This window comes from Lynx canadensis, chromosome B2 (assembly GCF_007474595.2).
Source record: "Lynx canadensis isolate LIC74 chromosome B2, mLynCan4.pri.v2, whole genome shotgun sequence".
NCBI classification, from domain to species: Eukaryota; Metazoa; Chordata; class Mammalia; order Carnivora; family Felidae; genus Lynx; species Lynx canadensis.
Genome location: NC_044307.1, coordinates 143,573,945 through 143,586,895, shown reverse-complemented (window position 1 = coordinate 143,586,895; position 12,951 = coordinate 143,573,945). Strand labels below are relative to the sequence as shown.

At 53.0% G+C, this 12,951-nt stretch overlaps 1 protein-coding gene across 4 annotated transcripts in view; it reads right to left on the bottom strand.

Moving 5' to 3' along the window:
- The window catches only part of SYTL3 (synaptotagmin like 3), an 83,292-nt gene that overhangs the window by 1,431 nt on the left and 68,910 nt on the right, over positions 1–12,951 (bottom strand). For 2 of the 4 annotated variants that reach the window (XM_030316702.1, XM_030316703.1), the window contains exons 10-14: positions 8,438–8,540; positions 4,319–4,489; positions 2,454–2,559; positions 1,361–1,466; positions 240–460 (exon numbers count right to left, since the gene is read on the bottom strand). In XM_030316702.1, coding sequence (XP_030172562.1) covers positions 240–460; positions 1,361–1,466; positions 2,454–2,559; positions 4,319–4,489; positions 8,438–8,540 — 707 coding nt within the window. The remainder of the gene's footprint in view (positions 1–239; positions 461–1,360; positions 1,467–2,453; positions 2,560–4,318; positions 4,490–8,437; positions 8,541–12,951) is intronic. The other 2 variants (XM_030316705.1, XM_030316706.1) reach the window with 2 other exon arrangements.

The following is a 12,951-nucleotide window of genomic DNA, read 5'->3' as shown; positions in this document are numbered from 1 at the left end:
CCTATCATTTTTGTGTCGTTAGCACATCTACATCTGATCTAAATTGTTGAAATGCTTCTCTGTTAGAGCTCAGTTGTAGAGTAAGAACTAGACGTGGCCATCTCCTTAATTATGGTGAGTTAGGCCATTTCCAAGTCCGTCAAATCACCGGCCATCATGGAAGCACGATGGCCCTTTCAGTGGTAACCACGTAAGGCAGTCGCTAAGGATAAGCCGTGCTGCTTAGGCCCAATAAATACCTCGGACGGACTTACTGGAACCAAGCCTGGCTGCCCCCAGCAAGCGGTCGTTCACACCAAAGATGGCCTGGTCCCAGACGGTTAACTCCAGGCTGGACTGCCTCAGCTGAGAAGGGCTTACGCCACTGAACGTGAAGGAGTGCTTCCACTGGGGGCAAGCTTGCTTCTTGACGACTGGGGACTTGAGCTTCAGCCTGTGTTGGTCTGGCAGAGTCAGGCAGCTGCAGGAGAGAGAGAGAGAGAGAGACCCTGACTCTGCACTTCTGTCCTGCCCGGCTTCCGCCCCTGGTGCCCTCCAGAAGGGCTAAATCCACCACAAAAGAAAAATTCCAAGCCGGGAACCAGGATGGGAATTGCAAGATTGGCCATGTGACCTCTTGCTAGGATGTTCCGGATTTAGGGCTAAAGTCTGCTCCAGACGCTAAGGGTAATTGGGATTCCAGGCCACTCGGCCCCTCATCGTAATCCCCCCTCCTCGGTAATGCCTACCACCAGGCAAAGCAGGGCTTTAGACCTGCTACCCAGGGACGGGGACTCCGCACACACATTCTCTCCCCTTAACCCTGTTCTCAGGAAGTAAATGCAGAAGGGCCACATAAGTCGCCCAGGGCCATATGTTATGTGGCAGCCTGAGGATAGGAACTCAGCGCTGTCTTGACACGGTAAGCCCCCATTTTTCCATTATGTCACTGGGGACGAAGCAATTCTGTATAGTAATTAATGGTGGTGCTTTACTTTTAGAGACACCGGCACACCTGTAGTGGATAAGGATGAAATAAACAGACTCCATCTTCTTGTTAATCCAGGAGGAGACGCTAAGCTGAGGGAATGCATGCCAAACGCACTGCTTTTTTCCAAGCTCCGTTTCAGCCAGGAAAGGCTGACTTTCTGATGCAATTATATCAACCAGTAAGATCTGGGTTTGGGGTTAAAATGCAGTGTTCCAGATCTAGCCTCCACACGGCCAAATCCCCTGAGTTCTGGAAATCGGAGTCTTTAACACAGTGTCGGATTTTCCCAGGAAAGCTAAAATACAAATTCAAAATGGCTTGCCCTTTCTGGTGTTTCCTATGTAGCTTCCAGGAATCGGTAAATGATGGTTGATTAAATAGAACACTTACCCCTTAACAAAGGAGTTTAGGGTACCATCTGACCGCACAGGTAAATTCTTGGCTCCCAGCACGACCAGACAAAGCTGACCGTTAGGGGATGGCCCATCTCCCGTCCCTGGAAGGAAAGCAGCATTTGCTGTGAGCCCCACTTCTGCACGTAGCACCCCAAAACCGACAGCAAGAGGACGTTAGAGCCCTGAGGCCCCAAGGGAGCAGACGGGAAGAGGAGGACATCCACTGGGGGAAGGCTCTGCTGGCCTTGTTCACATGCTGTCCCACTGCAAGGCCAGCGTGGCGACAGGATGGAGGGATCACCCAAATCCAAGAATGGAAGCTGCAAAGATAGTAAAGAGGGACCCAAGGAGAGGAAGGCTGTAGGGGTTTCGGTCTAGCTGCAGGGGGTGGTTTGGGGGGATGTGGGGGCCCCAAGACCTCTCTTCTAGGGGGTTGGCCTGCTGGTGGCCCTGTGAGCTCTGGCCACAGACCTTCCTCTTCCAGGCAAGAGGTCACTAAACGCATCATGGAATCATTCGTTCCCTCGTCCCCCTCCACCCTCCTCTCTTCCATAAGCCCCACTTTATTTCACTTAAATCTCCTGTAAGCACCTCAAGCGCCTGCCCTTGATCCCTTATCTAGCTGGGCAATAGCTCTCTGCTTGGGAGCCGGTGCGCATCCACGCAGAGCCTTGTAGGCCCCAGCGCCTTGGGATGTGCTCTTGGTTCTCCTAAGGAGCCATACTCCCAACCTACGTGCAGGCGGTCAGGGGAACATTCCCCGTTCCAGACAGGTGGCAGTGGGGTGGTTTGCACCAGGGGGACTGTCCAGACCACCAGCCCCCTGGGAGGAAAGCCCCAGGGCTGGTGTCCTCAGAACCTCGCAGAGTGGACATCAAAGGCGTGGTGGCCTCTTTGGCCCCTCACTTCCGTTCCAAGTCATAGGTTCCAAGAACCCACTCCCCAGGCTGAGCTTCCCAGATCCTGGAAAGTCACTGGAGCACTGCAGGCTCAGCGGGTGGCAGAAAAGGAAATCGTCATACCACCTGTTGCTCTGGAGACAGTGACACGGTGACAGATGAACATTCGTGGGGCTGGAGGCCACCTACCTTCTTGGGCCTCTTTGAGCTTTCTGGGCCCTGCAGGGAAGACCAGTTTGGCCCGGACTGCAAGTTCTCCATTATTTGGAAGAATGCTGTCTTCATGTTTCTCTGCCTGGGGCGAGAGACAGAAGCACAGGCAGGATTCCTCAGCCCCCAGAACTTTCTGGGCTCCTCTAATTGTCCCCCTTCCCCACTAGCCTTACCCCTGCAAAGCCTCTGCAGGTTGGGGAGTGCCCTGGGGTGGAGTGGACATGCCCATGGCGGGACTGGTCCTTCCTGCCTCGGTGGGGACTCTCCATTCCCACTCCACTGCCCTGAGCACACTCCCCTGCATACCCGGTGGCTTCTCTGGTCTGGAGTGATTTTGCCAGACTACAAGCCAATCCTATCTTTAACCCTGAGGGGCAGAGGAAGGGTCTAGATTCATCCCGCTGCAAGAGGAACGGTTGCCCAGGACAAGGACTCCTAGGAGAGGGTGGGGCCAGCCCCTGTCTACACTGGCCTCTAGGTCTCCTGGCTGCCTCACACGCAGGCAGCTGGCCCTCGGGTGCCTCCACCCTCACTAATGGGGCAGGCCCGTGAGCAGGACCCTCCCAATCCAGCAGGGTGAGCCGGGGTGGAGGGAGGGGTCGCACTGTCTATTAGCTGGTATTAGGAGGGATGTCTTTTAGCCTGGCACCTTCTCTTCCCACCAGCCTTGGTGGCGGCTAGTCTTGTCCCTAAGCAAGGGGTCCTAGAGGGAAGACAGGCAGGGCACCCAAGTACAGGATCCTGGGGGAAAGCACATCTGGCAGGGAGAATCAAGGAAGCCTTCATGGAGGAGGTGGGATTTCAGCTAAGTCTTAGGCAGACCTTGGACAGGAGAAAGCATTCCAAGCAGACCTCCCAAGTGGATGTCTGCGGACAAACTAGGCTCTGAGAAGGGTGAGCGTAAGGTGCCAGGATGTAGGTATCGAGTTGCGCAGAGCAGCACAGAGAGCAGGTGGCTGGAGACCCTTGCGGTTTGACCTGACTGAGGCCGGGAATCAGAGAGATGGCGAATCAGCCTCCCTGGCTTCTGAGAGGAAACAGCACACAGGACCTGCCCCGGCCTGGTAGAAGCTCAGCCTCACTGCCAGACTTTGGGGCAATTGGCACACCTGTAGTCATTTCTTAGATGACAGGGCCCCACGCTCCTCCTCCCCTATGACCTCATCCGTACCCTCTCCCAACCTTGGATCTTGGCACAGAAAGTAAAAAGCAGCTGCCCGGAAAGGTGAACCTTTCTCCCCTGGCTCTCCTCTTACCCGCGTGGCCTGTGAGCAGACCCCTAAATCTATCAGCTCCTCCTCTCCTGGCCTCCCCAGCGCCCCACCCTGGAATCCCTGCTGGTCAGGGCAGCCCTGGCCCTGCCGAGAGCATCTGGCCCAGCTTTCTTCAGCTATCACTGTTCTGGGAGTGCCTGGCTCGGGCATCTAGAAACAATACCTCACAGCCTGCATGACAGGGGGCGGTCTGACTGGTGCAGGCAGTGGACTCTGGCTATGGCAGCAGGGAGCCAAGGGCTCCCCTGCTGAAACCAAGTGATCCCGAATTCAGGGGCAGCATGTGGCCCGCAGGGGAGGCCTCAACCCCGAGACCTGACCCAGGCTGCTGTTTGGGCTACGCTGAGGAAGGGGCTCTTGGGTACTCGGCACAAACCTGAGCAGGTAAAGATCCCTCAGCCCAACCCCACCCCGGAGATCGCAATATGAAGCCTCTCCTCCGTGGGACGTTCCTATCTAAGAGTCACAGCCAAGGTGTCCTGGTAGGTCTTCTCTTCTCCAATCCCTTTGAATGGGTTTCGTTTTCACAGTGGGAGTCGGGTAGCTCAGTCCCAAACCACACATCACCTTGGCCCTCAGCGGATACCAGCAGAAACACTGCGTCGAGCTGTCTTCAAAGTCCCATGTGGCCAGAGGAATGGTCACCTCTCCAAGAAACACCCTCCGGGTGAGCGTGCCCAGGTGCCACACGGAGACCTGCAGCCGCCGGGTCACCAGCTGGGCGGGCTCCACCCGGTACTGTGGAGGCAGAACAGAGGCGGTCAGTCTGGGCCCCCAGCCCACACTGCCCCCCCTCCCCTGGGCCACACGGGCCTTCCTCCCACAGGCTGGAGCCAGGGTCCTGATGGGGTCAGGATGTACTGAGCAGCTTGGAGCGGGGGTGAGGGGTGTCTCTGCTTTCTCAAGCACAGAACAACTCCCCTCCCCAGCTAAGTGGCCTGTGCTCAGCCCCGGGGAGGGGCGGGGGGGGGGTGGGAAGAGTGGGTTGCTAAGTCCTCTCTCGCTGTCAAGTTCTGTCCCCAAGGCAAGGATGAAAGTCCCCATCCAGCTCAAGTCGAGATCTGTCCCAGCTTAGGATCTGAACTTGCCTGGCCAGGATTGTCCCAAAATACTGAAAACAAGGTTTTCGGGTTTTGCTGTTGTTGGTTTTTTTAATGTAAAGCATGAGTTTTTAGCATGGGCATTTGCCTAGACGGCCCGTGCCAGCACTCAGGGTCACACAGTATTTCTTGACCATCCTCCCCTTGTCCCCGCCCCCCCCCCCCCCCCAGAAGCCTCAGCCCAGACGGAGGCCAAGAAAGCTTGCGCCTCCCCTCCAGTGAGGGTGGGCTTCTGCCCCCATGGGGACTAGAGGCCAAAGGCCCTGTGTGAGGGTGCCCTGTGCCCCTTCCCGAAGGCCAGGGACACAGCCAGGCTTCCCAAGAGCCGGTGACTCCACTCAGCCTCTGACAGCCTGTTCCAAGCTTCTTTGTTGGATTTTCTCAATAACAACCAAAGTCAAACTTTACTGAACCCTTGTGTGGCACCAGACTTTTAGCTACATTGCTCCTTACCCCTCAGGAGCACCCGAGGTGAGTATTGCCATTCACCAATTTACAGGGGCAACAGCCAGTCTTAGGGCTTCCTCACTGGGGGCCCAGCAGGCCAGACCTCGGATCTGCCCTGCAGACCTCGGGAGCCTGCTCTCTGCCCTGTGCTGCCCCCACGACAACGTGTTGAGGGTGTGCTCCTGTCACACTGCGGGGCGGGACCCTCACACCCACTTACAGCAGCCGCGCACGTTTCCCTGAGTCGCGTCTCCTGACCACCGTTAGTGCCCTTCCAGGTAGATGATGGACGAGAGGGAGGGGAAGTGGGCCCAGGCCGTTGAACAGCCCCCGCTCAGGCCGGGCTGCCTTCTGCCCTCGCCCCCCCTTTTCTTCCCTCTGGGATTATCAGCGCCCATTGTGGTCGGAAGCCACATCCCTCTACTGCCTTGGGCTGATTCTCAGTCTGTCTTCCCTCAAGTCCATGGTCCGTTTCTGACTCTGCCCTGCACTCCTTCCCCAGTCTGTCCTTAAACTCTAAGTTAACCTGGTTATTCCCTTCATGGCCACACTGTGAGGGCCGACCGCTCACGGCGCCGCACCTGCTCCCTCTGAGAAAGAATCGTCCCAGGGAGGGCAGGTGACTGTCCCCCATGTGATCTCCATCCACCCTGTGTGCGGAAAGCCCTGTCCTCCACTCCCTTGGGAATGCAGACCTGCTTCTCAGGTGCTCACACACGAGCGCCCCTCCTCCCCAGCGACCAACGGGACTGCTCCCTTTGGTCCACTAAGTCGCTTTTGCAAAGAAGACCTGTTCCCATCGCCATGGTACATCCACGAGGCGGTCCTGGCAGACCGTGGGGTTGCTACAGCCTCCCCTGGGCACCCAGCCCCACGAACGCAGACCGCCGCTGTCCGGGGGCACCCAACACCTCCCAGATCAGGGGTCGCATTCCATCCTTCCCCGGCCCCCTACACTGGTCTTCAGGTGGGGTGCCAGCAGCCCTGGGGTGCAGGACGGCTTCCCTTCTGCTTAGAAAACCTTGAGGATCAGCTTCTAGATCCTCAGTTTGCACAGGAATATTCTTGAAACTGGCGGAGGACAGTTCTCACACCCCAGGCTGTCTCGGTGGCTTGCCCACGGTTGGATGAACCTCCCGCGTGCTAAACACAGAGATCATCCGAAACACTGATTTCTGAAAACTCTCAGTGATTGCTCCGCTCCTCTTCCCCCCCATCTTTGCTGCCTCACTGCCTTTCTGTGAAAAGTAAGGCTCGGCCCGTGTCAGGATGCTCTGATGTGAGAACAGATGAGGGACACGGATTCTCTTCAATGTATCCGGAAAGTTTTCCAGGACAACCGAAACATTTACCATCTACTGGGTAGAACCAACGGATACAAATTTTAGGCGTTTTCTTTGAGATTCTGCATGCATTTTATTTATTTTACTGTTTATCTCTGAGACAGAGAGAGACAGAGCATGAGTGGGGGAGGGGCAGAGAGCGAGGGAGACACGGAATCGGAAGCAGGCTCCAGGCGGTCAGCACAGAGCCTGACGCGGGACTTGAACTCATAGACCGCAAGATCATGACCTGAGCCGAAGTCGGACGCTCAACCGACTGAGCCACCCAGGCGCGCCCCCTGCGTGCATTTTGAATAAGGTGGCTAAAACTTTAAAAACCAAACTATATATTTATCTAAAATATAGTCAGTCCTCCTCTTTGTCTCATTTCGTAAAATGTGAAATATTTATCTGTTTAGTACAAAACACCTTAAACTTATAACGCGGTTTTAGATAAGAACTTACAATGTGTGAGGTGGTACACAGCTGTTCAAAACTCTTTCAGCAGATGTGTGAGCAAAACCACCTGAAGACCAGTCCCTAGCGACTTGGTACCAGAGGGGTCCTAGACCGGTGATCCGTTGAGCCCCACCCACACCTGCTGAACCACAGGCTACTTCAAAAAAACATCCTTCGGCAGGGCGCCTGGGTGGCTCAGTGAGTTAAGCTTCTGATTTTGGCTCAGGTCGTGATCTCACAGGTTGTGGGTTCGAGCCCCACGTCGGGCTCTGTCGGATTCTGTGTCTCCCTCTCTCTCTCTCTGCCCCTCCCCCGCTCACATTGTCTCTCTCTCTCTCAAAAATAAATAAAAACATTAAAAAGCTTTTTAAGCCATCCTTTGGGGAGTCCTATGAACATAGATCTCGTGGAGGTCTGCTAGTCCCTTGTGAGTTAGAGTTGTCCTTCTGAGTACTCTCTATGCCTCGGTTTCCCCACTGGGAAACGAGGATTGCAATACCTAGCTCAGGGGGTATAGAAAATACTTGGCCACAGCAGGGACACAGAAAACAGTGGCTTTTAGTACTTAACAAGTGGGACTCGTGTCAGCTGGCCAGATGGTTCCTGGCCGGGCATTCACAAGTGTCCCTACTTGCCAAGGAAGGCAAATCAGGCCCTCTCGTGGTTCAGGCTTAACAATGGGGTCCCTGGGATGCCCAGCGCTGACTGGGTATGGCCCAGCGCATCTGGACCGTTCTTCTAGCACGGAGCCTCCCACATCTAGCTCTCAGCCGATGCCGGACATCATCTCCACCCGTCGACCCCAAATCCCCAGAGTCACTTTCTAGCTCTGCCCCACGTCACAAATCGTGATTTCTCAGCACCAAAGTGAAAATCCAAACAATTCCTCTGTACGATGTTTTTCATAAGATGACTATTTTTTTTTTTCCATAAAAGCAGCAGCCTGGGGTTGCCAAGTGATTACGATAAAGGAGCACTTTGATGAAGACGGTAACTCAGCAGAGGAATACACAGGGTACCCGGCCGAGAAGTCCCTCTCTGAGAGTCATCAAAATTCAATAGGACAAACCAGTTTTAGAGCTTGGGAGGCAGCCAGGTTCTTTTCCACCATTTTCTCAGAAATCATTAATCAAATGCCTTCTCAAGTCCAGCAGACGCTGCACTTTTCCTGTACAAAGGCTGCCATTTAGTTTCTACCGACCTGTCACTGATTGACAGAGGCCTGCAGAAACGTACAAGTGTCTGTTACTTATGTTTAACTGACTCAAGAGTTTCGAAGAACACTCTGCTGAACTCTGGCCCCGTGTGCCCAGCCTGGGACGGGGGACTTAGCATGTGAAGATTTGTCCAGCAAGTACCTTCAAGGTCTCTTGGAAGGTTGGGTCCACGGTGTTCCTTTGGACTCCAGTCTTGCGTTTTCCCTGGGAGGATCTGTCAGGCAGCAGGTAGGTCTTCACGTACCTGGTGGCCAAACGCAGCCGGGACAGGGTGAAAGCTCAACCAGGGGGTGGGGGTGGGGGACAAAGGGATCAGGAGGAGGAGAATCACACATCAGCATTTTCTGTACCCTGCTTCTCGCTGGATTTGAGGTTGGCAGGGCTTGGTGGCCTCCCCTGACAGGGAACAATGATAGTGCTGGGTATACGGCTTCTGGTTTACACAGTCTTTGGCCATAATCCTCTGGAATGTTCCTGGGGGTGGGAAGCTCCCCTGCTTTCCTCACGCCCTACCCCTCGCTCATCCTACCCCATCGCTCATTCCTCGCCATTTGGTAACAATCCTGGAACCAGAGGCTGGGCTGCTGAGGCTGCACGAGTGACAGATTCTCTGACCGCCTGGGTGTGGAGGCCCCGTGCCAGCTCGTCCTCCCTCCACTGATTGCTTCCTCCAACCCGCCAAAAAAAAAAAAAAGTGAACTAGAAAGTACATGCCTCACACTTGACTTTTCCCTTGTGGGGCCTCTCCTCCCGCATTCTGCCCATCCCCTGAAATCCTGTCCAGAAGGACCCCTCCCTCCAGGGAGGTCCCGAGACTGTCCTGGTGTTGCTCTAGCAGTTTTGGTAACAGCAAGGACCCTTCCATCCCCAGGCGCGCCCCCCACAGGCTTGACTCTCCCGAAGCAAAACAGACCAGTCACATCTTGCTGTACGGAACCTCTTATTAGCATATAACATCCTTTATCTTTTATGATCTTTGTTGCTTTAAAGTCTAGTTTGTGTGGGGCACCTAGGTGGCTCAGTCGGTTGAGTGACCAACTTTGGCTCTGGTCACGAGCTCACTGTTCGTGGGTTGGAGGCCCACATCGGGCTCGCTGCTCGCTGCTATGGATCCTCTGTCCCCTTCTCTCTCTTTGCCCCTCCCCCGCTCATGCTCTCTCAAAAGTAAGTCAAAAAAATTTTTGAAAAAAAGTCTATTTTGTGTGATATTAGCACAGCCCCTCCTGTTCTCTTCCGGTTACTATTTACATGGAAGATCTTCTGTTTCTGTCTTTGGATCCGGAGGGAGTCTCTTGTAGAGGGCACAGAGCTGTGAGACACTGACGGTCCCTGGGAACTAGCCCCAAGCCAAAGATTGTGCACCTCGGGCACTTTCTGTCAGCTGCAATTGTTTTTGTTTAATGTTTATTTTTGAGAAAGACAGAGTGTGAGCGGGAAGGGGCAGAGAGAGAGGGAGACACAGAATTCGAGGCAGGCTCCAGGCTCTGAGCTGTCAGCACAGAGCCCGATGTGGGGCTCGAACTCACGAACCATGAGGATCATGACCTGAGCTGAAGTCGGATGCTTAACCGGCTGAGCCACCCACGTTCCCCTGTCAGCTGCAATTGTTAAACTGCTTCCCTTGCAAAGGGGAGCCAGGATGTGGCCCCATGTACAAGCTGGACTTAAAGCAGAGGACCCCAGCTCCAAAAAGCACCAACAAGCAGCCTGAGTTGCCTTCCAACCGATCAGGATGAGGTTACTTTCTCTGTAGAAAGGGGCCTCCCCTGCTCCCCCCTCCTCCTGTTTCGTGAGGCCAGCCTCTTCCCTGCACAAGGCCATCAGCCCAACCGCTCTGTTAGTGCCGTCTCTCTCTTCAGCTCGAGCTGCGGCCCCAATAAAGCCTTGCCTGCACTTTGATTGTGGGGTCCAGCCTTGTGTCTACTGTTGTCGGGCCCAAGAACCTGATCCTGGCAACCTTTGGCTCCTATGTTTTTATCCATTCCGACAATTTCTGTCTCTAAATCATTGACATTTGAAAGTAACTCTGATAAGGAGGGACTTCTTCTGTCACTTGCCATTTGTTTCTATCTTCTAGCATCAGTGTCCCTCACTACCTGCGTTATTGTATTCATTCTTCGTATTTAGCTCAATTTTGTGGTGAAATGTTTAAATTCCATTCTCATTTCTTTTTGTAGATGTTCTTTTTAATGTTTATTTTTGAGAGAGAAGGGGGGAGTGGGGCAGAGAAAGAGGGGGGCAGAGGATCAGAAGCGGGCTCTGCACTGTCAGCAGTAAGCCCTACCCGGGGCTCAAATCCACAAACCACGAGATCATGACCTGAGCCGAAGTCGATGCTCAAGGGACTGAGCCATCCAGGCGCCCCCCTCGGTTTCTTTATAGTGCCAACCTCACCTCTGTGCATTGCCGAGGTCACAGAATTGCACCTTTCTACACTGCGTGACCAAAGTCACCAACTAATCATTCCTTTAAATGCATTCCGCTCTTAAATTAGTTTAAAAAACAGTGTGGAGTTACAAACGAAAGCTACAGCAACAGTGAGAGACGAATAATTAAAAATATATATATTAGTCTCTTAAGTTTTGTGGAAAACAAACAGTGGAAGCACATGCCACGGTTAAATAATACTTGCTTTTATAATTGCCTGTGTATTTGCTTTTCCTGAGGTCTTTGTTTCTTTGTAGGTCTTTGAGTTACTGTCTGGTATTCTTCCGGCCCACCCTGCAGGGCCCCTTAGAGCATTTCTTGCAAGACAGAAATTTCTAGTGTTAACAAAGTCCCTTGGCTTTTGTTTATCCAAGAATGTCTTAGTATCTGCCTCAGAACAGAAACCTGAAGAACAGCTTTGCTGGCTATCGGGTTCTTGGTTGACAGCTTTTTTTTTTTTCCTTCCTTTTAGTACTTTGAATATATTTCCTTACTGCCTTCTGGCCTCTATAGTAGCTGATGAAAAATCTGTGGGTAACCCCCCTGAGGACCCCCTTTGGATCCCAGTAACTGGAGGAGATACAGTAATGGCTGCCCACCTCTGTGTCTGTGCCTCTGTGATCAGAAGCGGCAACCTGCAGTCAGAGCACAGATCCCTGATATTTGGAGGACAGATATCCCACGTGGACTCCTGTGAGAGATGTGTGAGCTGCTCCAGGAACACTGGCATGGCTATGGCTGCGAGTGAGGGATGGGTAGCTGCTATCCTGCTAAGAACTGACATTGACTGAAATTGACCTCGATGTCCCCTCCAAGGCTTCCTCTGGAAGTTGCCAGCCTTCACTAGACTCCAGAGTTCCAAAATAGTTACATCGGACAGATGGTACCAGTGCGATTGTTGTCTGCAAAGGGAGACCGGTTCCTGGTGCTTCCCACCCTGCCACTGTCCCAGAATCCTCTCTGGGCTATTTTTCCTTGAAAAAGCATGGAGTCTTGTTCCAGCAGGCATTTCACCGATGGGCAAGTCAGTTTGCCCCTGGCAAGGTTTGATTTTGCTCAGCTGGGGTGAGTTACAGTAGCCCTTACTCCGGGGCTGGACAGGTCCCACTGCTGTGTCTCCCTGACTGCCCTGGGAGTGTAGCAGTCTCCACTCTGGCTGCTCAGGGCTCCCATCTTCCCCAGCACTGAGCCACACCCAGTGGCTCACCAGCAGTCACTCTGTGACAGACCGCATGAAATCTCGTCCTGTGTGTCAACAGCTGAGTATTTGGCCCAAACCTCAAGGGGGTCCCTATTGTGGATTTTTAGGTCTACTTGTCTGTGTACTTCATGTCTCACTTGCTTCCTGTTGAGTGTTCATCATGTTCTAGACATTGTTCTGAAGGCTCAGTACGGGCAAATTCAGGGAAACACCACAACAATCCTTTGAAGTAGGTGCTATTATTATTCCCATGTTACAGTGAGGGAACTGAGGTATCGAGAGGTTGAGGGGCTTGCCCAAGGTCAAACTGCATACATGGTGGACCAGGGTTCAATGTCCATCCTCTCAACCACCTCACTATAGTCCTTCTGAGAATTACAGCAGAGGCCCAGCATGCATGCACAGTCAAGGGCTGAGTAAATGTCTCTGACTGGACTGGAGTCTGAAAAACGGACAGGATCAGGGTTGCTACTTGTAGCAGTGGCATTGGGAAGGCAGTCCCAGAACAAACATGAGGAATGCCTCTGTTTGGAAAAGTCAGGGCGATAGCTTTGAAACAACGACTATTCCAGGTTTCCTAAGCATAAGGTATAAGTTGGGGGGATAACAGAAGACACTAGCAAGACAAGAAGGACCCTGTTTTGGAGAACCATGAGTGCGACAGTGATGTACTTCATCTGTGCTTCGTGTCTACCCTGAAAGTTTCAGAGCAGAGGAGAGTCTGGTTGGACCAACAATCTATCCCCCCTCCCTAACTGGTAATCAAAAAACTGTGCTCAAAGTTTCCCATGTAGGCAAGAGAAAGACAAAGATGTGGTCCTTAACCTTAAACCACACACAGAAAATCAATTCCAGTTGTAATGCGAAAGGATCTAAGTATGAAAACATTCTAATAGATAAAAATAGAGAAGAAGAGATTTATAACCTTCAGTTTTTCTGCAGACTCAACAGGCAGACATTTTAAAGGAAAAGACTGATAAACTGGACATCAAATCCTCTGCAAGGGAAGCTATCATAAACAATGTTA